General features: G+C 42.1%; 1 protein-coding gene across 1 annotated transcript; it reads right to left on the reverse strand.

Moving 5' to 3' along the window:
* Window positions 1-1,873: 1,873 nt before the first annotated feature.
* SLC26A3 (solute carrier family 26 member 3) lies at window positions 1,874-20,672 on the reverse strand. The gene is made up of 21 exons (XM_058862875.1): window positions 20,584-20,672; window positions 16,267-16,402; window positions 15,325-15,464; window positions 15,102-15,212; window positions 14,855-15,012; window positions 13,953-14,117; window positions 13,103-13,255; window positions 12,265-12,347; window positions 11,290-11,437; window positions 11,045-11,158; window positions 10,855-10,932; window positions 10,341-10,436; window positions 9,326-9,432; window positions 8,997-9,066; window positions 8,816-8,908; window positions 7,286-7,381; window positions 6,421-6,654; window positions 4,675-4,729; window positions 4,029-4,174; window positions 3,197-3,262; window positions 1,874-2,612 (listed from the first exon to the last, which is right to left on the reverse strand). The coding sequence occupies exons 2-21, from the start codon at window positions 16,395-16,397 to the stop codon at window positions 2,589-2,591; spliced, it is 2,268 nt and encodes a 755-aa protein (XP_058718858.1). The 5' UTR covers window positions 16,398-16,402; window positions 20,584-20,672; the 3' UTR covers window positions 1,874-2,588.
* Between the last annotated feature and the right edge of the window lie 3,873 nt (window positions 20,673-24,545).

Below are 24,545 nucleotides of genomic sequence, written 5' to 3' on the forward strand. Positions count from 1 at the left end.
TGACCAAAAATCCCATATGGTTTTGAAGTGCAGTATGTGGTATTCCACCAGATACTGAACTTCATACATTGCTTTTCATAGGGAAGTTTGCCTGGGTCTGTATAGGTGCATATGAGCACAGGACTGAAAAGATCAGCTTGAGTCTGACAGTTCAGATTACACTGGTATGATGTGGTATCATGATTTTCATAAACATGTTTAAATCTCATCATAAAAGCAGTTTAATTTTTTGTTCTAGCTGGAAAGGATCTCACCATTGTAAAAATGAGGAACCATCTTCTAATATCTTGTTTGTGTTTAAGTTTAGCCAGTTCATTTTCTTTCCCCTTACAGGACAATATTATTTTTTAATATTTCATAACTTTTCCTCTCTCCTAGGTTAAATCTCTGTATCTATTATCTATTTATCTTTTTGCCAGTCCTTAGATACAGGTTCTCCATTTTACAAATACCTTCATAATAATTTTCTTCATTAACATTTGATTTCATCTTTCTTGAACTGGAGAGCTCAGTCCTGAAGTTCAGAGTATTTAGAGTGAAATTTCCCCTGTGCATTGCACAGTATCACAGAATCGCAGAATGTGCTGAATTGGAAGAGACCCAGAAGGCTCATCAGGCCCAACTCCTGGCCCTGCACAGCACCATCCCTGCAAGTCACCCCATGTGCCCGAGAGCATCGGCCAAACACTTCTTGAATTCTTGTCAGGCTGGTGCTGTGACCACTGCCCTGGGGAGCCTGTTCCAGAGCACAGCAACCCTCTGGGGGAAAAACCTTTTCCTAATATTGAACCTGAATTTCCCCCAACACAACTTCAGGCCACTCCCTCAGATCCTGTCACTGGTCACCACAGAGGAGATCAGTGCCTGCCCCTCCTCTTCCTCATGAGGAAGTTGTAACCGCAGTGAGGTCTCCCCTCAGTGTCCTTCAGGCTGAAGAGGCCAAGTGACCTCAGCCACTCCTCATATGGCTTCTCCTCAAAGTCCTTCACCACCTTTGTTGCCCTCCTTTGGACATTCTCTAATAGTTTATTACCTTCTTATATTGTGGTGACTGAATAACTTTCTTGTTCTGGAAAGATCTGTTGTGTTATACTCTATGTTTTTTGGAAGACTGCATTAGAAGGGCAGTTTGGTAGTGTGCTAATTGTACCTGTCTTCAGGTACTGCTGTGCAGATTATCTGGCACACGAGACATACCTGACAGTGAATCTGCTGTGGCATGTTCAGAAGAGCAGTGGGTTGGTACAGCTGCAGGAAGCAGCATCTCTGTGACACCACCAAGGACCATGTCTGCCACACCAGGTTAGCTACATGATCACCCACTACAGAACCAAAGCTTGTTATTCATCTGCAAATGCATGAGTGTTTCCTGAAAGCTAAACTTGTCTACTTCTGTCTTCAAGCTCACCTAATTCTTTTTATATTCAAAATCTCCTCAATCTTAATACTGACTTCCAGCTTAGTTCATTAGCAGAACACTTTCTCCTTTCCTTCAGCCCTTCTTCAAGTCCAAATGCACATTTTTGGACACCCCAGCTTGACTGAAAGTCAAAACCAGACTTCAAAAACTAAACTCTTGCGATTTCAGAGTGCTGTTTCTTTCAGACTCCAGGAATGGTTCCATTTTCCTCTAGGCTGAAAATTTTTTTACCTCTATAACTTGTTATATAAAATTAAGAGTTCTGTCACTTTGGGCGTTCTTCTCTGTTCTTCTCTGAAAGTTGTGATGTAGTTCATCTTCAAGCCTTAGACTTCCAGCAGGGGTTAATTGATGGCAGTTGTGCAGGGTATCAGAGGAGACTCTTTAAGCTGAAGCCCTCTGTCCATAGATCCAGACAATTCAGCCTGCCTACCTGGCAGCTCCACACCCACAGCTGCTCCAGCCAGGTTCTGGGGCTGGTGTCTGTCCACAGGCTGGGTGTCACTGACCATGAGCTACCTTGGTGGTGCATGGACAGATGCAGCCATACAGTCACTGACACCATGGCAGTTCACTATATATGTATATACAATGGTTCACTATCAATGTTTCCTCCCTTGTGCAATTTACACAAGCCAAATCCAAATCATGTTTTGATCTGAAAATCCTGTGTCTTTCCTGAGCGATCTTCATAATTAGGTACATCAGTCACTATGTACACTGTGTTTATGCTTGTGGTAGTAAGGCGAGAGCAAGTCCAACTCAGTCTACTAAATATCTTACAAACCATCAAGAAAACTTTATACAAGTTATGTACATGCTTAAGATAAAATATCAGTCCTAAGTATTATCCTGTGGTGGTACCCAATACAAGATTTCAAATATTTATAGATTCTCAAGTAACTGTACAGATTGTCTACAAACTGTGGTATGAAATAAGAAAAATCTGTGTGATTTTAGCCTCCATATATATACATAAATACATTTATATATACAGAGACACATAAAGACTAACAAGCCCATTCCAAAACATGGAACATAATCATATGTAGAAAATCCTTCTCAAGGTATTTAAAAGTATCCTTCTGTCTTCATGCTCATCACAGCATCCACATTCATCTTCTGTGACATTGTGTTGCTGGAGAATATTATACTTAGTAAGTTAAGTCTAAAATTTTGTTTCTGTTGGAATCTGTAGGGAATAAAAAAATAAATTCCACATTCTGTTAGGAGTAGCCAGGGTAGGTGTCATCTGGTAAATGATGTTTTGATCCCCTAAAGCATTTGGGTGGGAAGACTGGGCTCTGACATTTCCTCCTTACAGGGTTGCCCTGTGCTGGATACCGCCCATCTCTCTAAGTCTGTGATGAAAGGCTGCATGTGTCCCTTCCTCATCTCTGTTTCCTGACTCCCCTTCTGCCTGAGACATTTAGATGAACTGGACTAATGCTGATTTCTCTGCCACAGGGTTATTCTACCAGTGACTTTACCATGGAAGAGCTGTGGTGGACAGGTGAGGAGACCAGGTGAGGCACGCTTTGCTTGCCTTTCCTCTGCTGCATGCGCACCGCAAGGCTCGTGAGCCGAGCCCCGTCTCTCTGACTCCCGTAAGGTTTTGCTGTAAGTCAATCCCATCAATAAACTGTCTGGTGGCTTTCTGCCCTGGGCTGACACAAGAGCTCAGGTGTGAAGATGCTTTTGTTATCTGACCTATCCATTTCTATGAGCAGCTTGGGCTGCATTTTCTACAGCTGGAGGCCATAGCCAGAGCCTTACTGTGCACTCCCGGCTGCGCAGTCCATTCCTGGGGATGATGACGTAGTCACTGCTTCTGCCCTTCTCCTGCAATGAGCACAAGAAGTTGTGGGTTAGGAAACAGATTGCTTTTCTTTTTCTGTTTCTCCTTTTTCACATTAAAGAAGGTTTTGATTTTTAAATCTCTGGAACCTGCCTGGGAAGTTGACATAGAAGAAAGAAGGCTCTCATTTGTCAAGCTATTATGACCCCCACCACATCTCTGGGTCAGTGCAGAAGATCTGGACCAGTCCAGATAAGTGGGATTAGACAATTTCCACAGGAGCAGCATTCTGGGTCAGGTACATTTAAACACATTTATTGTATGCAGGATCCTTTCTTGCTATTGATTTAAGAACACTCCCAGAAAGGCCATCACTGAATCTGGCAGTACGAATTTATCCACACTACTTTAGCACTCCTTTTTAAGACAGACTGGGCTGGAAAGCCTATATGCAAGCAGGATAAAGTCTGCCTTTCAAGAGCCACTGCAGCAACTTGAGCAGTCTCTCTGCCAGATGGGTGACCACAGAGGACTGCTGGTGGATGGGCACCACGTTCCTCCCATGGACGTGACTTGAAGTCCACAGCCAGGCCAGCCACCAGTGGGAATTATTCATTTCTTTCACAAATGGTTTTCCACACACCTGAACCAGGAACCACTTTTGCTCTTCAGTTTGATTGGAGCCCAGCTGAGTTTTAATGACTATCTTTTTGAAAATAAGACAGTGTAGCATCCACAGCTATAGCTGTGCAGGGCACTGCAGTACTGGAAAGGCACTCAGGTAGTGAAAGATTAAGACTGTAGTGTTACCTCAGCAAGCTTTAATTTGGGGGAGTTGGCTATGTCCTTCTTCAGCAAAATGTGTAAAACTGCGTCATGAATAGTGAGGAAAAACATGGATGGCTTAATCTCTTCATCAAAAAATGCACTTCTCTCCAGTTTGTCCAGGAGGCCCTCTGTGAGGGAACAAAATCAAAGACTGAAGTGACCTGCAGGCCTTAAAAATGAAGAAATTGTGTATCCTGAGCATGCCCACTGGGTGAATATGGGAGTTGCTGGTGTAATGCACTGTTTTATTTATTAGAGCAGATGACTTTACAGATATTAAGACAATGGAACATAAATGCCCATCAGTAACTCCCTGCTTTGTGCCAGGCAGGAAGGAATTTGAGCCCCTTTTCTTATTTAATGTCTAACCCAGGGTGCATGATAGTTGGTCTTGCAGCCCAGAGCTGTACAGTGCAGCAGTGGCCAGTGGTAAAAGGAGCCATCACACATGGTCCCAGCCTTTTGGGGACAGCATGAGAGGGACAACAGCTCCACTTGTGGGACCTGTTTTCTATCCAAGACTGGAAGGTAAAACTGGGTGATCCTCCACAGCCATACTCAGTGGTCAACAGGGGAGGCAGTGGGACAAGGCATTTGTAGAGATGCCAATGCAAAGGCAAGTACTCACCGTGTGCCCCAGCAATGTAGAGGTCAATGTCCAGCCGGGCAAATTCTTTCAAAGTCTGTTAAACCAGAAGGAGGCACCATTTAGATTCTACTGGGCTTGCTGACACTGTTATAGTGATTAGCCACAACAAATATACCAACCACTCTATGATATTTAAGATTTATGATGGTAAGTGGCTCTAGACTCAAACTCTGTTACACATAGAGGCAGGACAGTATCTTCACATGGCTGCCAACAGGGATGGCCAAGCCTTTTGAAAAGAGGCAGTACTGAAAATGTTTAGCTCACAGAGAAGCAGGTGATCTTTCATCAGTTGTATGGCTTTGTTGTGGCACATGATACATGATGAAACTAAAAAAAAATTACTTCACAATCTTCTAGGGGAGATTTTTATTACTGGGAACTTGAGCAGAACTACAGTTCACACTGTCACAGTGGGTCTTTAGTTCCTATGGAAATAGATTTACACACTCTCTGTGTCTCTAGACAGTTAACTGTAGTTGCTACTGTTGAAAATGTTGTGCCTTTTGCTTTGTTCAAGGTGATCTGGGGAAGCAAAAGCAGGAGGATAAATGGAACTCCGGTGTTCCAACTCCAGCTGGGTGTTTAAAGTAGTATTTCATATCTACATTTCTGTAAAGCTTCCAGGTAAAGAAAGGGTACCACAGTCAACACTTTAATTCCAAGACAATTTATCTTGATTATTAATTATTGACATTTAAACTATTTCCTAACATTTTCTATAAAAAACGTACATTCAAATTCACATAAACTCAAAGTTTGCTACTGGCCTTCCAGTCCATGTGGCAATGCCTTTAAGAAGCAGACTACAAACACAGAATAGAATGGTTTTGGTTGGAAGGGAACTAAAAGATCATCTTGTTCCAAACCCCTGCCCTGGACAGGGAGACAACTGAGCAGGTTGCTCAGAGCATAATCCAACTTGCCATTGAACAGTTTCAGGGATGGAGCACCCACAGTTTCTCTGAGCAACCTGTTACAGTATTTCACCACCTTCACAGCAAAAGCTTTCTTCTACTCTGGACCTGCCCTCTTTCATTTTAAAGGCATTGTCTCTTGTCCTGTCACTGCATACCCCTGTAAGAAGTCCCTCTCCATGCTTTTTTATAGGCTCCCTTTAAGCATGGAAAGGCCACAGGGAGATCTCCTCATAGTCTTCTCTTCTCTAGGCTGAACAACTCCAGCTCTCTCAACCTTTCCTCATAGGAGAGATGCTCCAGACCTCTGATCCTTTCCATGGCTCTTGTCACAAGACCTGTTCTAAGATATCCATGTCTTTCCTTTGTTGGGGACCCCACAGGTGGTCACAGTACCTTGGGTGAGGTCTCATGAGAGTGGAGTAGAATCTCTCACGAGAGTGGGGAAGAATCACCTGCTGGTCACACTTCTTTTTATGCAGCCCAGGATTTGATTTGCTTTCTGGCCTGTGAGTGCACGTTGCCAGGTCATGTCCAACTTTTCATTCACCAGTATTCCCATCTCCTCCTCTGCAGGACTGCTCTCAATCCGTTTATTCCCCAGTCTGTATTGATACTGGGGATTGCCCTGATCCAGGTACAGCACCTTGCACTTGGCCTTGTGGAACTTCATGAGGTTCAGATGGGCCCAATCCTGTGCAGGTCCCTCTGGGCACCGTCCCTTTGCTCATGTGTATCCCCCAAGGGTAACTGCATTTTTAAATTTGTCTGTCATATGATCACTGTTTGTTTTGTGAATTGTGATTACCTTTTGAAGGACTGTCATGGCAGAAAAATCAAGGAAGGACACTGATGAGAAATCCAGAATGATGCTGTGGAGGTTGACTGGGGGCACAGTGATGCCAGCGGGGAGGTCAGTGCCCCAGTTGATCCGAATGGGCAAGTCTGTCATGACGGTGGGCTGGTCCAGCTCCTCTATTTTGTCGTTGTCTAACTCTTCATCTGACTCATATGTTGGCTTAGCCATGCAAATCAAGCCTTTCTGTGTTGACACAGAAGAATTTCATAATTAGTTCTCTTCTTTAATACCCCCCCAGGGTAGTGGTACTTCTTACACAAGGGCAAGAGTAGTGGCAACACATAAGTGATCTTCCCATGAGATAGAGCAGGACCCACCGGAAAAATCTGTCTCTCCCTTGTCTGGAGAAGTATGGAAATTATTTAATCATCATCATCATAATCACGTAATGATGGCTTTTTATGGTTTCCAGAAGCCAGTTGTCAGATACATTTTAAATCAATAATTTTAGAACAAGACAACAAAAGGCAGGATTTGAGCAGGGAGAAAACCAGCTTTATCCTACCATTAATGCAGAAAGATATTGGGATTCTATATTGGGATATATGATCAGATCTGTGAGATCTGATCCTGCTATTTGTTGCCAAACAAAGCTCCAGTGGACACATACAAGCTCTGCCCATGGTAAATCTGTAGGTCTCTGTGAGATCCATTTAAAATCTTGGTTTTTAAATGTGTTTATGTCATGAAGTGGCAACGTGGGGAATAATGTATCTAATTAAGAAGAGAGGCTGTGAGGCCCTTCTCTGCCATGTAAAACCAGGAACCTTGGTTGCTCAACTCCCCCTCACTCCCCAGGAGTTGCCTTACATACTGGTGTCACTTGCAGCTCTCCTTTCTTTAGCATCTTCCTAATCTTCCTCAGAGCTTTATTGCGTTTCCTCAGGACTCTCAGTGGGTTGAAGCCAACCTGAAAAAACAGCACTTTGACTAATTAAAAAAAGAAACACCTCTGTGACACCAGGGGAAGGATGAAGCATCTCATACAGTTTTTCATTACAGTAATGATGACCGTAGTTTGAGCTTGATGTTGTCTACCACTTCTCACAAATTCAAACAAGGGCTCTTTCTAGGTTGGAAGGATGTCTACAGGAATGGCTACAAATGAGGCAGTGCTACCTGTACTGCTTTAGGACACCAGCATGGACAGCATTATAGCAGTGACAATGCTTACACAGGCACAGCTGGCACAGTGCTCATCTGCATTATGAAGCGGTCACTCTGACCAAGATCAGAGAACTCATAGTTTGTATCTGCTTTGTGCCGCATGACTGCAGCGTGGGTCATTCATCTACTCTTTTCCCTGAAGAAAAAAGCAAGATTTTATCACGTTGGCAGGTAAACTAGGCTAATAATAAAATTAGGCTAAAATACTAAATTCCTGCAAGTCTTCTGCCTCATTCCTCTAGTACATAGAGGAGAAAGGTGTTAGATGTATCTGTATTTGTAGAGAAAGAGTGGTGTGAACATCTGCACTCAGAAATTAAAACTTCAGGCTCTTCTGAGGTAAAAGCCAAGCACATGGCAACCCCTCATTCCTCTGGCAGTTTCAGTCCCTCACGTGAAGAATGAACTGCGTATTTCCAGTGCTCAGGGGAGTCCCTGCTTATCAGCTCTCCACTAAGAGCAGCAGGAAGGGGAGGTTGTGGTGCCAGTTGTGTTCAGGCTGGGGATGGCAGGCCTCATTCACACTGTGTGGGCTCAGGGCTCCTGGACCTCTGTGCTGGTTATGGAAAGACTGGCTGCATTCACCAGTTTGCTATGAAAGATGTTAAGACCTCTTTGATAGAATGATTCCATTTGGCATTCTTCTGATTGTTGTAGTTACGTTCTTGGGGCAAGATGAGGAAACTAGAATTCACTGTGTGAAAATAATACAAGAGCAAATAAAATAAAATAAAATAAAATAAGATAAAATAAAATAAAATAAAATAAAATAAAATAAAATAAAATAAAATAAAATAAAATAAAATAAAATAAAATAAAATAAAATAAAATAAAATAAAATAAAATAAAATAAAATAAAATAAAATAAAATAAAATAAAATAAAATAAATTTCCCTTTGTAATATTTTTATTTGCACTCCTTTCTTCTGAAAATATATATTGTTATGGTATAAGTATAAATATGGTATAACATTGCTATGGTGTAAGTTCAGTAAGAGTCAAAGCTTCTCCTTCTCAGAGGTGTGTGTATACATGTTATAATACAGTAGTGGCAGCAGTATAATGATAATTCACTCTTGAACTGTGGAATGACTACATATCTAGCTGTTATTGAGAAACTGTATCCACCTTAATGTGTCACTCAATTCATATGTTCAGAACAGCCCCAGACACTTACAGCAGTGATGAGTTTCTCTCTGAAGAATTCAATATTAGCAAAGAAGATTGGCGAGGAGCATCTGAAAATCTTCACTCCCTCTGGCTCATAGATCTGTAAAACGAAGCAAAAGTATCAGTAGCAATGTTTGTTATAGAAGCACAAGTGCAGCAGGTGGTAAAAGAAATGAGATACTTCTTACATCAGTGTAATCCTTCCTGTTTCTGTAGATGTTACTTCTCCCAACATTGGCCAAAACAGTGCAGCTTGGACTGTGAACAAACATACACACAATTATTGCTGTCCTACATCGAAACTTAGGGGATGGGAAGGATCAAATGAAACCATCTCAGCTGGGGTGGCACACTGAAGCAAGCCCCACATCCAAAGGCTTACACCTGTAAATTATTTTCTCATGCATGGCTGCTGGACAGACCGAGGCACAGACAGGGCTGTTGCCCTTCTCTGTTCAGAGGGAGATAACTTGTAACAGGAGGCCCTGGGATATCATTGTATGCAACAAGTACTCACATCTGGGAGCGGATCACCACTGTCAGCAGCTGGAACGCCACAGCTGTTGCTAGTCCAATGTCCAGACCTAGAAGGACAGCAGCTATGAAAGTCACCACCCATATAACCTGTAATGAGACAGAGGATGGCAACATTATAAGCATGTCAAGAACCTGGGTCATGAGCTCAGGGTGGGAGCAGGAACAGATCTCAGATCTGGTCCAGGATGTCCATCTGCTTTTAGTGAGGTTTTTTCCTTGTAAAACAGGGCCAGAATCACCAACCAGCACCAGGGAGTGTTTCTAGGGACAAAAATTTCTAGACAATAAAGGCTTAAAATGGGATAGATGGTTCACTACATGCTCTATGAAAATCCAGCAGAAAGGCAAGATGAGCAGTAAATCAGAAATCTGGTAAAGCTGAGAGTTGTAAAAGTGCAAATATAGGTGTTGTGAGTGTACACAACTGGTAAATGACTAGATAATACTGAATAACTTTTAGCCACAGAGCTCAAAGCATTTTAATGGGACAAATAATTGTTTGATGGCTGGGTAACTGAGGCCTGGAACAATTTGTGAACCTAAATTTTCTGAGGGGTAACAAGTCCTATCGTCCAGCCACAAGCTTTACCATTTGGATTAAACCCTTCAAGTCCCAGTTTTCATTTGTTTCTTGATGTGTATCTTCCATATAACACATTGTGTGATTGTGAGAAAGTGTCCCTGAATGCTTAGTCAAGGCAGTAGATATTTGGATATTTTCTGTTATTTAGACATTTTCTGTAACTGTCCTCTCTATTTGACTTTATATAATGCACTGTTTCAATAGATTTTGATGAAATGGATGAAAATTATGTTAAGAGTGAGAATCCACTCAAAATAAATGGGACAAAATGAAAACATAAGCAAGGGATATACCAGTAAAAAAGGCATGCAATCATTTCTGTTTAGTGAAGTAACACAGGGATAAAAAAAGAAAATTCATATGACAGATTACTTTTTCAAAGCACTTCTGATGCTTGTGAAACTGAACTTACACAGTCATACTTGTCCTTTCTCCAGAGGATGGCTACTTCCTTGAACTGCATGAGCATTCCTTTCAAATTGCCAAGAGCCAATGATGCAAGGACTGACTGTTGAAAAGATCAAAATACATGTTCTGTGTTTAAGCAAGCAAAGAAAATGTAGAACATTAGGAATTTAAAAGATCATACAAATAGGGCCGAAGTGCAGCTTTGGGAGCTGCTTGCAGTGTATCACTGCTGCTGGAACATCCTCAGCTATGGTGCAGTGCAGGTGTCTGACTTGAGGCTGTAAATCCCACTTATTCTTGGCATCTGAAAGTTGGTGCTGTGGTTTTTGGTGTTTGGGTGCTAGTGTTCCCTTTGGAGGACCAGATACAGTGGTCCTCTCTGGCATAATGTGGGAAGAAGAACCTAGCTTTTCAAGCCCTATCTGGCTCCCACTGAAGTCTATGAACACTCACAGTGTGCTCAGAGCAGCCCTGTCTTTGGGAAGCAGAAGGAAGCATTAGATGAAACCAGTGAATACCTTCTGTAGTGGTGCCAGGAGAAACCCAATGGCCAAGATCACAACCAAAACAATGACAGATGAGATAATGCCAGCAATCTGCATGAAAGAACAATTCCACAATGAATAAGTGCCCACAGGCATTATGGTTAGCTTGGAAAAAAAGAGCTGTCTTTCATTAAATGCCACCGTGACCTGTTGTCTTCTATACCTGTGTTTTGCCTCCTGTGCTCTCCTGTACACCTGATCTTGACAGAGCAGTGCTGGAGGCAAATCCCTTGAATGATCCACCAACTATATTACCCAGCCCAAAAGCAATTAGTTCCTGAAATAAAAATAAAAGAGATTGTTCATAAGAGCTGGTCTGTGACAATTATTCACAAGGCAAAGCTTTCCTAAAATTACTTATTTCCCATTGATAAATTCAGTATATTGATTTCTATGTTATTTGCCTACCTGGTTGCCATCTATTGGGTAGTCATGCTTGATGGAATACACTTTAGCCACGGAGAAGGCTACTGCAAACCCAACAATTGCGATGGAAATGCCATCACCAATGCATTTCTGGAGGATGCCTACATCAGGTGCAACAGGCACTTGAAATCTGAAAGACAAAAATTACTCATTAAGGAGATGCTTAACCGTCTTTTGCAGATCCTAGGGAGAATTCCTCTCTGGACTTTTTTTTTCCCCTTCTTTTTTTTTCCAGTGAACTGAAATCTAAAGAAAGGAGATTCTTGAGCAGAAATAGCTGCTCCACTGCAAACTTCACCTATGAGTACCCCTGGGGCTACAGAGACCATCCATACAGAGACTCACTCTGCTGTCCCAGTAAATGTCTTCCTCCCTTTTTTTTAACTTAACATGTGCCTCCTGATTCTTGATGCCAAAATTCTAGCATAGCCAAATGAAGTCTACATATAGCTATATATTCTATATGTGGAGAAATAATCTTTATGTGGATATAGTCCTGGATGGGCAGATGTTGAGGCCTCTGGAGGATAATGGTGCTGAGGAGATGCTGGTGGCTGGTCATGGGACATGGCAGGAGAATTGTGCAGGGTCCTGGTCGCTTCCCAGGGCTGGTGGTGGCTGCTGAACTGTGCATGCACTGTGAGGGAAATGGAGGAGTGCAGGAGTGAGTAGATAAATAAAAAGGACAAACATTAACCTCCTGCTCACCAGCTGTCTCAGAAAGTGAAGGACACAATTACTTCATGTCTCAGGGTACTCCTTAATGAGTAGGAGATGTGCTCTAGTGTGTAACTTTTGTGTACTAAAAGTGTGTCAGATCACTGAAAGAAAAATGTTTATTTACCTACTGAAAGAAGATGAAGCAGATAATTTTAATCAGAAACATAGCTGAACTCATTTAACACTCCCAAACTAAAGAGAACATTCTGCTCCACTGGTGAACTGTAAGTCACTTACCCTTCCTCTAGTTTTCCAACAACGGCTACTTCAAATTTTTCTTCAAAGTTCACAAAATAGGAAATCAGTGCTGCTAAGACTGTCTGAAAGATAATAAACCACATGTCCATTAGGGACATTAAAGCAAGAGTGTGAAGAATTTATTAAACACCATTAGCTTCCTTCCCTCACACACTGTCCAGCCTCATCATTAGTGATGACTAGAATTATGCCCCAAGTTTTCACATCCCTTTGCAGTTCAGGCGTCATTCCTGAATGACCTTACAGAGATGGGTTTACATTCATAAATCACACAGATTGTAACAAAATATCTTACTAACGACAGAGATCATCCCACCCAGTAAACCAGGTACGTTCTAACAAGGTGCTGTAATGACTCTGGGGGAAAACAAGTACTGCTTGCAGGGATACAACATCCTCCAGTATTTTAAGGGCTTGCTGCCCCTTTGGGGCTTCCTCCACCCCTCTGCTGCTCAGAGTGGGCAAAACCTTCTGCAGCAAAATAATTTTGTGTGTGGCCATAGATGTCCAGGGATTCTGTGGCTGCTTGCAGGTGTAGTGCAGAGGGGTCTCAGCTGTGGGACTGCAGCTGGCTGCTGTCAGAGCCAATTCTGTCCAAGGAAAAAAATTCATTGTTTATAACACCACAGATATGTTTCAGTTAAGAACAGTTTTGTGGAAGTAAAACATCTCACAATAGCTCCCTAATGCTGTGATTTTTTTCTTTATAGGTAAAATGATAATACATCATTTAATGGATAGCAGGAGAAGAAATAGTTAAAACTCGGCTTCCATGTCGTAACATGGAGAAATTGCAAAATCAAAGGAAGTGACTCACCATGAGGAGTTCGATCGGGATGGGTGTTGGTAACTTTTCCTTGTATCGATCGTTCATTTCTTTTACCACGAACACGATAAGCAAGACAACCAGTGAAGTGACAAGGTCAGCAACGTTTGTTTTTGTGATCTGGCTGAAAATGCTCTCCAGAGTCTGCAGAATCAGGAAGAAACATGTGGTGCTTTAGAAACAGTCGCGCCCTGGCACTATAGTAGCACTATCTCTTCCAGAAGAACCTGAGGATTGTGCTGTTTGGGATTTATTCCCTGAGCCATGATGTGGACTGCAAGCCCCCATGAATGTATGTGCATCTGCCAAATGATGGAAGTATCTGCAGAAGATCCTTCCCACTATTATTATCCAGACTTGCCCTTGAGGGAGGGTTGGAACAACAGGTATGTCCATGATAGGAAATGTGAGCAATGGCGTTGCTGGGCAGGTGCCTTTCTCCACTCCTTCCTTCCTGTCCTTCTTCTCCCTCCTTTCTCATTCAACAGTCCTCAGAGAGTAATATGAAAATTGAATATATATAATATCAGTCCAGTAAAAATGAATAATTACATCCTTAAGGCAGAGTTGAATGCTTAATTGAAATACACCAACACAAACCAGTAAATATTATCAAATTATACCTATGGGGTGTAAATTGGTGCTTGGTAATAAATTTAAAGATTGGTCAAATACTAATAACTCATTTTATAACTCACTAATATTTTTACATTTTTCTCTCATTTTCCCTCCTGCTTTGAGTTTTTATACTGAGTTGTTATTACTGCCTTGTGATACATAGTCAGAAATACATCACAGGTACATCAATAACATTAGCAAATAATGAACACCTAGCACTTACATAGATAATGCCAAATGGTTTATTAAATCCAGGGACAGGTAGCTGAAGCATGAATTTCAGTTGAGATACTAAAACGTGGATAGCTGCAGCAGTTGTGAAACCACTGATTAATGACTGTGATAGATAAATAACAATAAATCCAAACTGTAAAATTCCCAGAAGCAACTGAAACACAAAATAAGCATAGGTCAGTGGGATTCATTTATGTTTTTAAGCAATCTTTCAAAGAAAGACAGCCATATTTAACGAAAGCAACGATTTTCACCTAGTCCCATGCATCCTGAGTTTAAAGAATGTATTGTCACCAGACTTGCAACAAAACTTGACATTTAGCAACAGAGGGCATAATACTAGTAAGATTAATTGCTACAGCAGTTAAAACCCATTATTTTTATTTTATAGCTAAAATATACATCCTAATTTCCAGGGGTTTTAATTCCTATATTTTCACATGGTATAAGTGTTTCACAAAGCAACAAATACATTAGTATGTTAGCAAGGGAGGAACTGTAGGAATTCTTTTATTAGGGAGTAAGGATAAATGTTTTTTTAAAAAAAAACAGTTCCAAATATTTTACTATTGCAAGGCAAAGCGTTTACTCCCCTTGGTGCATCTGCATCATTCACATTACTTTCACAGCTATTTTCTTTTTTGCTGTAGGTGTAGGTTGCAGCTGTGTGGGCTGTGGGCTCAGGCCTGTGCAAAACCAAGGATTTCACAGCACACATGTGAGTGCCTGGTCACTGGAGGGGACAGATGTCTCCTAATTAGTGTGCCAGGGTCGGTTACATGGAAAATGGAAGAGGATTACTTTGGTGACTACAACAGCAGAAACCAGAGAGGAAGGTCAGGCCACTCTCTATCTATTCACATAGGTGCACACACACATACATTTACCAACCTGAACAATCCCAGAAAGGAAGGTTACAGATGCAGCCACCATCACCCTCTCATCGTTTATTGCTGAGGTATTTGTGGAATTGCCATTTCCAGTGCTGTCATCGGGGACCAGCCTGGTGACGACTCCTCCCACCATGAGGCTCAGGACGGGGAAGGGACCTGAGCAGCACAAGGCTTGTTAAAAGATCTGAAGAGGCAGCATGTACTTCTTCATCAGTGGGGAAGGTAAGTGGTGTGCCTGAACTTACCCACTGAGATATGTCTTGACGTGCCAAAGATAAAATAGACCAGGACAGGGAAGAATGCTGCATAGAGTCCATAACTGGGGGGGACATTCACCAGCAAAGCAAAGGCCAGACCTGTAAAGACAGAGGCCCAGGGAAGGTGACGTGTGTGTTGCAGGCAGAAGCCAGCAGTGCCTTGGCACCTGGCTTAGCAGGCTGTGTCAGGACACACATTTCCTAAAGGTACCTTGCAGCACAGCCACGAGCCCCGTGTTGATGCCAGAGACGATGTCATTCAGGATCCACTCCCTGAAGCGGTACGCTGGCAGCCAGGAAACAACTGGAAACAAACCCAAAGCAATTTTTTTGACCCTTTGTGGAGAGCAGCTGCAAAGACACAAGAGGACAAAATTTTGTCAGAGAACCACTCAGCTGAATCACAGCCTGTTTCAGAGAGGTGAGGAAAGTGGAAGGATTCAGGTTCTGGCTGACAGAAGTCAAAATCTCACCCAGACACAACCCTGATCAACCTGCACTGCCATCTGTGCTTCAAGATATATCCAGTGGCGTTCAGAGGTCCTTTACAACACAAATTCTCATAGAAAGGAAAATCTCACTGGAAAGGAAAATCTGTGGCCATCTAATCCAAACCCTGGCCCCAGTTAGCAGGAATGCCACCCACTGGGTCAGGTTTCTCAGAGCTCCGCTCCATTTGGCCTTGAACATTTCCACAGACAGGGCATCCACCACCTCTCTGGGCAACCTGTGCCATTACCTTCCCACCTTCATCATAAAAAAATTCTTCCTGATATCCAGTCCAAATTTACCCTATTTTAGTTTAAAACCATCATCCCTTGTCCTGCTGCAACAGGACACAGTAAAAAGCCTGAGTATGTCTTTCTTATAAGACCCCTTTAAGTACTGAAAGGGTGCATTAAGGTCTTCCTAGAGCCTATGCTGCCAAGGGCCCACAAAAAAAGAAGCTACCTTAGATATAGCTGTAGGAAGACTTCTAAGGGTGACAGCAGCCAAAATCCATTAGAAAAATCTGACATTTAATTTAATTAATGAATTTTCACTTTCTGTGTTGGAATGGGAGATAGACACTGTCAAGATGAAGTTCATGCTGCCCAAAAGCAGTCAGGACTGTTTCTTAGATCTATTAAAAAAAATAAATAAATCTCCTTACCTAAAATAGAGTTTCAGGTGATCCCAAAAGGTTTTATGGTATCTGTGCAATTTCTCATGCTCTTCATTGAATGCATTCTCCGAGTATACAGGTCTGGCTATAACATAATGGTTACCCACAGGTTCAACCATTTCTCCTGAAATGTCAGGATAGGATGGTTACTTGTGTGTGCTCCTCTCTGCCCTAGGCACTTAAAAACCTGAAATGAAGTATCCTAATAAAGGGTTAGCTCTTTATGTACTGTGGGGCGGATAGCCATAGCATAGCTGAGTGAGCTCCAAACTGAGCGTTACCACCTTTGAAGATCAAAAGAGGGATGGTTGAGACACCCACTTCACCTTGCCAAGGTGATCTCCCACCCCGCTCCTCCTCCCACTGCAGAGCAGTGTTTCACTGGAGCATGAACTATTTCTTTCTAAAGATGCAGCCAAAAAGTGCACAAGACGGTTTTTGACTTAATTTATCTCTGACTCAGCCATGTACAATCAAAAACTTCCTCCCTCAAAGGAGATTAATTTCCTAAAGAACAAACAATCAGATCCCAAGCAATTTCTCTTTGTGGCACTGCTGGGAGGGTTGGGAGCTCACTGTAACCCACAGATGAGGGGAAAGGCAGAGTGCAGGCAGGGCTCAGCCATCCTCTTTTGGATTCGGAAACAAGGCTAAATGTATTGTGTTGGATTTGTGTGACAAGGAGATCAGTAGGAAAAAAAGCATGATATTGCTGCTTGTTATTTGTAAGATGTATTTGCACAGATTGTCTGAACAGCTTCTCCTCTGCTTCATGTTCATGAACAGTTGTTGCAATGTCTTACCTGAATGCTATTTTCTGCTTTGTCCCAACCCACATTTGCATGTTGTGCTGAAGAGAAACTGTCCTGGGTCACCCCAGAAATGACCCCTGGAGCCCACATTACACATGAAAATGAATCTGGTCATCATTCACTTCAGTCAGTACCACTGGGTATTTTGCAGCAGTTAACTGATGCCATCACTGTGCTGCTCACTGTGCTGTTACGTTTTGCATTACACCACACATTCTTCCCACATTAAATTCAACTAAAACCTGTACTATCTAAAAATATTTGTCTCAGTTGAAGCCACCATTAAATATTAAATGCAGTACTAGTCCCAGTCAGAAGCTGTGGAACTTGCTCTTTGTAGCAACAGTTGAACTAGATGATCAATGTAAGATACTTCCAACTGGAACTAATCTGTTCAATCCTGTTCTATTTTGTTTTGACTCAGAGATGAAGATGTACTGTAGGAAGCAAGTAGTCTTTTGGACACTGATAATAGAGGTTTTTTATTTATTTTCTCTCCCTTAATGAGTATGCTCCATGGTGCCTTGGTGCTGGCTGGTGGTCTCTTGACAGGTGCCTGACCAGCACCAGTTCCTTGCCCATGTCTATCATCTGACTCTTGATGAAATACCCTAAATGCAGTTCAGATTCAGACTTGTGACTGTCGCTGCCCGAATCGGCCTCTTTTGCCTCGGCTAGCTGTGGCCGATGTCAGCGGCAGGAGTGGGGAACCAGGCAAGCACTGCGAGGCTCAACCTGGAACCTCCAGAGCTCCTCTGCGCTCTGGCGTTGAGGCTTACAGGGCGACACAGGTTGTGACAAAGGGAGAAAGAGTGCTCAAACTCCTCCGATTTCCCAGGAACAAGTTTATTCCAACAGGTGCAGAGCTGGGACCACAGGGGAGAGGTCTGAGCCGAGACCCTGGGCACCCCCATGCGCCAGGTTTTAAGGACCGTGGGCGGCTCGTATGGTGACCAATGGGACAACAGCCACGGAGGGGTTAAGGGTGGGGATTACAATATGCAGGACCAATGGTAGGGACCCGGGGGGGGGGAAAGCAACTGTACAATCAATAGGGCGTCGAGGAAGGGATGATAGGCAGGGAAAGAACTGGAACAAAAGGTGGGGGTTCACATAGATTGACAGGGCTTAGGGGCAGGATTAGGGTGATGGATGGGGAACAATCTGGAAAAATGGGAAGGGTTTACCATGATGGGCACCTGGGGACAAACCATTCTTTATGACCGGGGAGCAACTGGGGTAAACTACCTCTGAACTTAATAAAACCAAGCAATATGGGCGGCAACATGTGACTACTCAACATTTGGAGATATCACAGCACAGATTTTAATGTGGTACAAAGTTGTTTGCATAGTTATGAAAAAATGAAAAGCTTTTAATCCATGACAATTTTGGCATTAAAATGTGAATCCCATCTTGAAACTTTGCTACAGCTCAGAGCCTATTATTGACCCTATTATTGACACTATTATTAAGTGATTTCATTTTAATTTCCTTGTTGTTGATTCTGGGGAAATTCATAAACGTGTAGAAGTTCAAACAATGTCAATGAACATACCATTCTTGCACAAAGAATTCACTATTTTGGCAATGAGTTAAACATTTTTACTTTCTGTTTTAACATAAAAAATTAGATCTGTAATATTTCCCAAAAAACTGGAAGGCAATTATTCTAGCAGGCAAATGCTAAAAATCTAAGCTTATTCAAAACACAGATCCAAAGCCAGCTAAAATCATATTCTGATCTGTAATTTTACACTAATGTCCCTCCCTATGTTGGGATCAGAGCTCCAAAACTGAGGCTGATAAAATTTCAATTAAAAAATTAGTTCAGTTTATTCCCATATAAATTATGGCTACTTAGATTTGCAAGAAGTTTGTTTTATCTATTAAAGGTTTTAAAATTGCTCTGTTTCCTAGTCTGTGTGTCTGCCTTTTAGACTTCATGTCATAAAGAGGAATATTGCTGAAAGTCCTGTGAAATAGTTTTGTCCATTATATTATAGGGCACAAGATGTACTATTTGTACTCTTTGAAAAGTTCATAAGCCATAAAAATAAAACAAGTGTATGGGGAACTCTTTCAGATTTTCCTCAGTGCTGCAGCTGTTGTAGCTTTTGGGAGCATTTCAGTTGTCCCTCCTGCCCCTTGCCCAGCCATTCTTCTTTATTCAGGCCAAATGCCCCAGCCTCAGGGAGCATACAAAAGCTTCTTTGCAATTCTCTAAACATCCTTTGGTTTATTAGTGCTGGTCTTATTGGAGGTGTAAGTCCTTTGCAATGTGTTTTTTACCTCCTGAATGGACCCCCAAATTTCGGGGGCCAATGGCTTAGAGCTGCAGGGGGAGACCAGGAGCCTCGCCAAGCTGAAGTCTGCATTAAACACCACAGTGCCGTGCTTCAGTGAGGTTTAACCAAGGCAGCCCAAGCACCTGCAGTGCAGTGGAGGATGCCTTCAGCCTGTTCCCTGGCAGGTAAACAGGACCACATGGAGCAGCACCTTGCTGCAAGTAGATGACCATGCTGCTAGGCAAGCTTCTCCTGTATGGTTCCCTCTTCTAAGACTCTGTCAGCAACTTCCAGATACCACAAATGCAGCCAGCATTGCCTTCCTCTTGGCTCACTCTAATTTTCTTCCCATATATCTCTAAAAAGATGGGATGCCCTCAGTACAGGGAGTTTTTTATGAGTTGGAGACATTACCTATTTTAGATGTTTCAAAGAAAAGGAGGATATTGTGAAAAGTACCAGCATGGTGAAGGCCAGTGTCCTTCACGAATTTCCTAAAAGTCTGTACTCCAGTATCCCACACTGCCTCTCTAGAGTGCTTTGGGCTCCTTGGAGGACAAGACCAATTCTTCTGATGACTTCTATAATGTGTCCAGCACAGACCAAGCTTACACTGCACAGCTATTGAGTGGTTACAAATTTCAGTTAGTATTGACCAAGACTAGATCTGAAATTAATCTGCATTTCATTGAATTTCACTGAAAACAAGCATTTCAATGAAACCAGACAAGATTCTGGTTCAGTTTCAATCCATACAGCCTCTGATCCTGTTCTTATGGACAGCAATTAACAGCATTGCCATTTCTCGTACAAAAAAAATCTCCAACTACACTGCTAATGCCTCAGCTCTGTGAAATCTTGGAAATGCATGTTTTCATGTGTGTCATTTGGTTGAGAGGATTAACATAGGGATATTTTTTTCCCTTTACTGATTTATTCTAAATATCCTAAATATCCTAAATATAAGAAGTACACAAATTTATGTGATTTTCATTGAATAATTAAATATTAACATGGTCCATCCCACTTTTGTATACCCACTCACAAATTGAATTTCTCTGCAATATAAACAATTGAAAAATACAAAGAAATTCCGCAAGGAAACTTTTACATTTTACAAAAAATAAAACACATGACTAGAAGCATTTAATTTATAAGCATTACTCCACTTATCCCATACCTAAAATGACAATTCAAAGTTGTACCTGGTATATCTTCCAGGAAGCTCTTCAGAAGAAACTACACCAAGATTTTTTGGATAAAGATATCCCTGAAATTTTCACAGGCAGTGCAGGTTATCTTGTGCTCTTCTTCACTTCAGAACCTCCCTAAATACTGCCAGCACTTTAATAACTAACTTCAGTTAACTTTTACAAGAAAAGGAAGATTTAACTGTGGCCTTGACCATTGAGCTTATCCTCAGGAGGGGTGATAAGGAGTAATTTCTTAAAGTTCTCTGTGATATTGCTTAACTTTGTTTGGTGAACTGTTTCTGATTGGTCTGCAGAGATCATATGGGAAAATAGAGATGAATAAGAAGGACTGTCTGTTGCAATCCTGTGTTGCTGAGTTGGAGTGGGAAGTGGTGGACAGAACTCAGCTATGGTACCCTCCATTTCTGAGGAAGCCTAAGTCATTGATGAGAGAGATGAGCAGCTGGGCATGCCAGCTCTGAGCAAAGCTTGCCTCCCTGGACCTTTCTCCAAAGCATCTTTAATAGTCACTAAATTGTCTTTCCGGAAGCAAGTTCTGGATTCTCAGATTATTGCCAAAAATAATCTCTGCAGGAATTTCTGAAGGGCAGCTGTGACTTGGTGGAGCTGAGAGCTGTGGCACCCCATGACAGAGAGTGGAAAGGCACAGACCATGCGTCTGGCCATGTGCTGTGGCATGGGTGGGTTGGACTGAACTGCAGGTTCCAGCTGCCATCCACTGCCCAAGAGCAGCCAGAGGGGATCATCCTCCCTAGGCCAATGTACATTCCCTGAGATATCTAAAACCACCTAAGGAGATACATGAAATAGCATTTTTGAGGCCTCAACCTGAAGCTGCATGACCTATGTTCATGACAGCAGTGAACCTTCAGAGCTGAGGTGCTGAGAATGCTCCAGCATTGAAGTGCCCTGATGAAAACCCTCCTTACAACCCTTTGCTTAGGTCACACTGACATGAAGCAATGCTTCAGCTATTGATACCCATGTTATTACATATTACACATATTTTACATATACATATTACATACATTTTATATATACATATACAATATCAAGAGATGTTATTAGGAAGACCATGGTACTCCTCTGCTCTGAAAGTCAAAGCTTGACTTGGCCTCTGGGGATTTGATGTTGCAGACTCTACCCCTGAAGAAAGTTTTCTTCATCTGGTGAAAGGTCACAACATGAGGAGGGAACCCTTCATGCTCTGCAGGATCAGTCACACATGTGGGTCTAGAAGAAGAGAAAAGAGGAGCCTGGGATTCTGTCCTCGGGTGGTTTGCCCACATTCCAGTCAATTATTAGACCAAGAAATGATGAAGCGACCAGGACCCCAATAGCCAATCTCACAAAGTGAGACCTCTATTAGACCATTCAGCAGAATTTCTTTCTTGTGCTGTAGCCCCCTGAGAGTTGTTAGAGACCTCAGGTTCTTCTGAAAGATACAGAAGCTACACTTCTAACCAAGACCATAATCTTGTCAAGTCAGTAGAGATCCCAGGTCAGTTCCCAAACTGTTTTACCTTCTCTGCATCAGTGAGATCCTGTTTTGTTACCTGCTGTTGGTTGAAGGGATTAACTTTAGTTTGTGAAACTGACACCATTTTGTTTTTTATTTGTTACCATTGAAATAACAAACATTTTAAAAGCTATAGAACCATAAACAATAAAAAACCCCATAAAAACCATAAAACAGTTTAATAGCTTTTGGTTTCCCTCCTTACATGGTGTGATCATAGAAGTGCTTTAAAATTTTAAATTCTTTGTGTTCAGGATCCATCACAAGAATCTGCAACATAAACCAGAGAGCAGCTTTTTAAAGAGTAGATTTAGATGCAGGAGGGACGCTTGGCTCTAAAGAAGTCAGGAGGGTCTTGTCCTTGGCTTTATCACATCCACCTGTAAGTGCTTTACTCTTGGATTATTTCCACTAATTCATGGAAGCAATAAAGTGGTATGTGGACTGACAAAGAGAATAAACACTTTCACTTTTCTATTTTCAGCAGTACTATTAAAAACATGATTTTCCCCGATGGTGCAGGAGAGGTTTCATGTATAAGGGCCACACAGGAGGCTGCTCACCTGTGTCCCACACTGCAGAAATTCAGCTGTGCAAACACCCCAGATACTCAAAAAACAGCTAAACCCACTAACTGGGAAAGTGTGGCCTTTCCTACCTAGGCAGAGCAGAAGAGGAAATGAAAATTCCTGATTGTTCTGTCTCTCAGGCAGCCCCATAAACCGAGAGAGTTCAGAGATGTAAATCAGTCACAGCCTGATCCTTTGCCAAGCCTCAAGCACTCTCAACTTCCCTTTGTTTTCATGGGAGCTGAAAACCACCCACAGCTCTTTAAACCCCCTTGATGAGCTGGGCTCTGAAGGGCTTTATATGTGCTGCCTCCCGCCCTGGCCAGGAGGGTCAAGAAGGAGAGGGAAGAAAACTGACTGGAAAGATATAAAGCAGCAACAAATTCAGTGACTTACTGCATAAAGAAGCTATTTTTCACAAAGAAGAAAACAGTTCTGCTGGAGATGCAGAATTTGTCTTGTGAAGAGCTCCACGCCTTTCTTCAGTGTTAAATAAACACCAGTGTTGATACTGGGAGATTAGCTGAGAACGTGGATAACAGCATCAGTCTGTACAGAGTTCTAGTGTTTCCCAATGTTTTCCTTCACCATGTGCTGTATAAAACTTATGTTCTTGTTGTAGCTTTCTGGCTATATCCTGTCTTCTGGCCACGTTCTGCCCAAAACCTTGAAGCAAAGTTTGCTCACAATACTATCTGCTGTGATGCTAGAGGTGCAAAACCCCCCAAACTCAAATTCTTCCATCTGTTTAAAAAATGGCACTGTGTTCTACTTGGACAGTTTAGTGTGTAGATGTATTCTGCTCAGTGGTAAGTGCAGCAGGCAGTTTGGGCATGCACCTCTTGTCAATGCCAGTTCCTCTCTCCTCTTTTGGAGGAAAGACAGGGACACAGCCTCTGAATGGTATCCTTAGGAAGATTTGAAGCCCCCAGTGGCGACATCCAAGAAAGAAATGGAAAAATGCTTGGCCCAGAGAGGCTGTCATGGAAAGCAGAGGTGTCCCTTATACTCACAGACTCAGGACACAGATGCCAGAAGGAAGCATAATGTCATTTCTCTTTCCAGTTCTTATAGTCTCTACTACCTTAGGTTTTTTACAGAAAGTTTCTTTTATTAGCACCCTGAAGCACAACTCAAATCAGCCATGTTACCTTGTCAAGTTCAGTAGTGATGCCTTAAACTAGGATGAGAATGAGTAAATTTAGTCAAGATGCAAATATCAGGCAAACAACATAAGAAAGGGCAGTGAGGTTGGGTGGGAAGAGATCAGTTCCATTAACAATGATATTTCTTGATTGCTCAGGTTTATTGAGACCTGTAGAGGGTTAGAATTTTGCATAGTGCCTCAAGAAGAGCTGACACCCTGCTAGGATGTGAGCCATCGAAAGTTATCACTCCTTTGTACAGAGCACAGTATAAGCAGTAGCACCCAGTGCTGTTACTGCAGCGTATGGTGAAGTAGAACTGGAAATTTCCAGTGAAAAACTGGTGCCATATTCACATACCTCTCATTTTTTATTCACACTTCCTTTATTACACTTCTGTAATTTTATTCTCTTTTTTATGGACTTTACAGTTATTGTGCCCTGAAAGCCAGTAAACGTGGCCTTGGTACTGGGTGTTTATAAGGACCATTACACCATAATGAAGAGCACATACGCAAAATCCTGCACATTGCTTTTCAGAACCAGGAAAGTTTTGACATCCTTCTCAGCCAACATAAAAAATAGTGCTTGATTCTTCAACACAAAAATATAATATTTTAATCCAATGTTATTTTCCCTCTTATGAGCTTTCTGCATTTTGCTTAAGATGTAAGCAATTTGTTTTCATTTAAAACTGTCTCTTTTGACTTCATGAAGAAA

Source organism: Poecile atricapillus, chromosome W, assembly GCF_030490865.1.
Source record: "Poecile atricapillus isolate bPoeAtr1 chromosome W, bPoeAtr1.hap1, whole genome shotgun sequence".
Lineage (NCBI taxonomy): Eukaryota > Metazoa > Chordata > Aves > Passeriformes > Paridae > Poecile > Poecile atricapillus.

Excerpts from the sequence above, each read along its gene's own strand:
- SLC26A3 (XM_058862875.1), bottom strand. The coding sequence starts at position 16,397 with ATGGTTGAACCTGTGGGTAACCATTATGTTATAGCCAGACCTGTATAC. Across the intron at positions 12,348-13,102 it reads TCCCGATCGAACTCCTCATG|ACAGTCTTAGCAGCACTGAT; the intron begins GTGAGTCACTTC and ends ATTATCTTTCAG. Across the intron at positions 11,159-11,289 it reads ACCCAATAGATGGCAACCAG|GAACTAATTGCTTTTGGGCT; the intron begins GTAGGCAAATAA and ends TTTTTATTTCAG.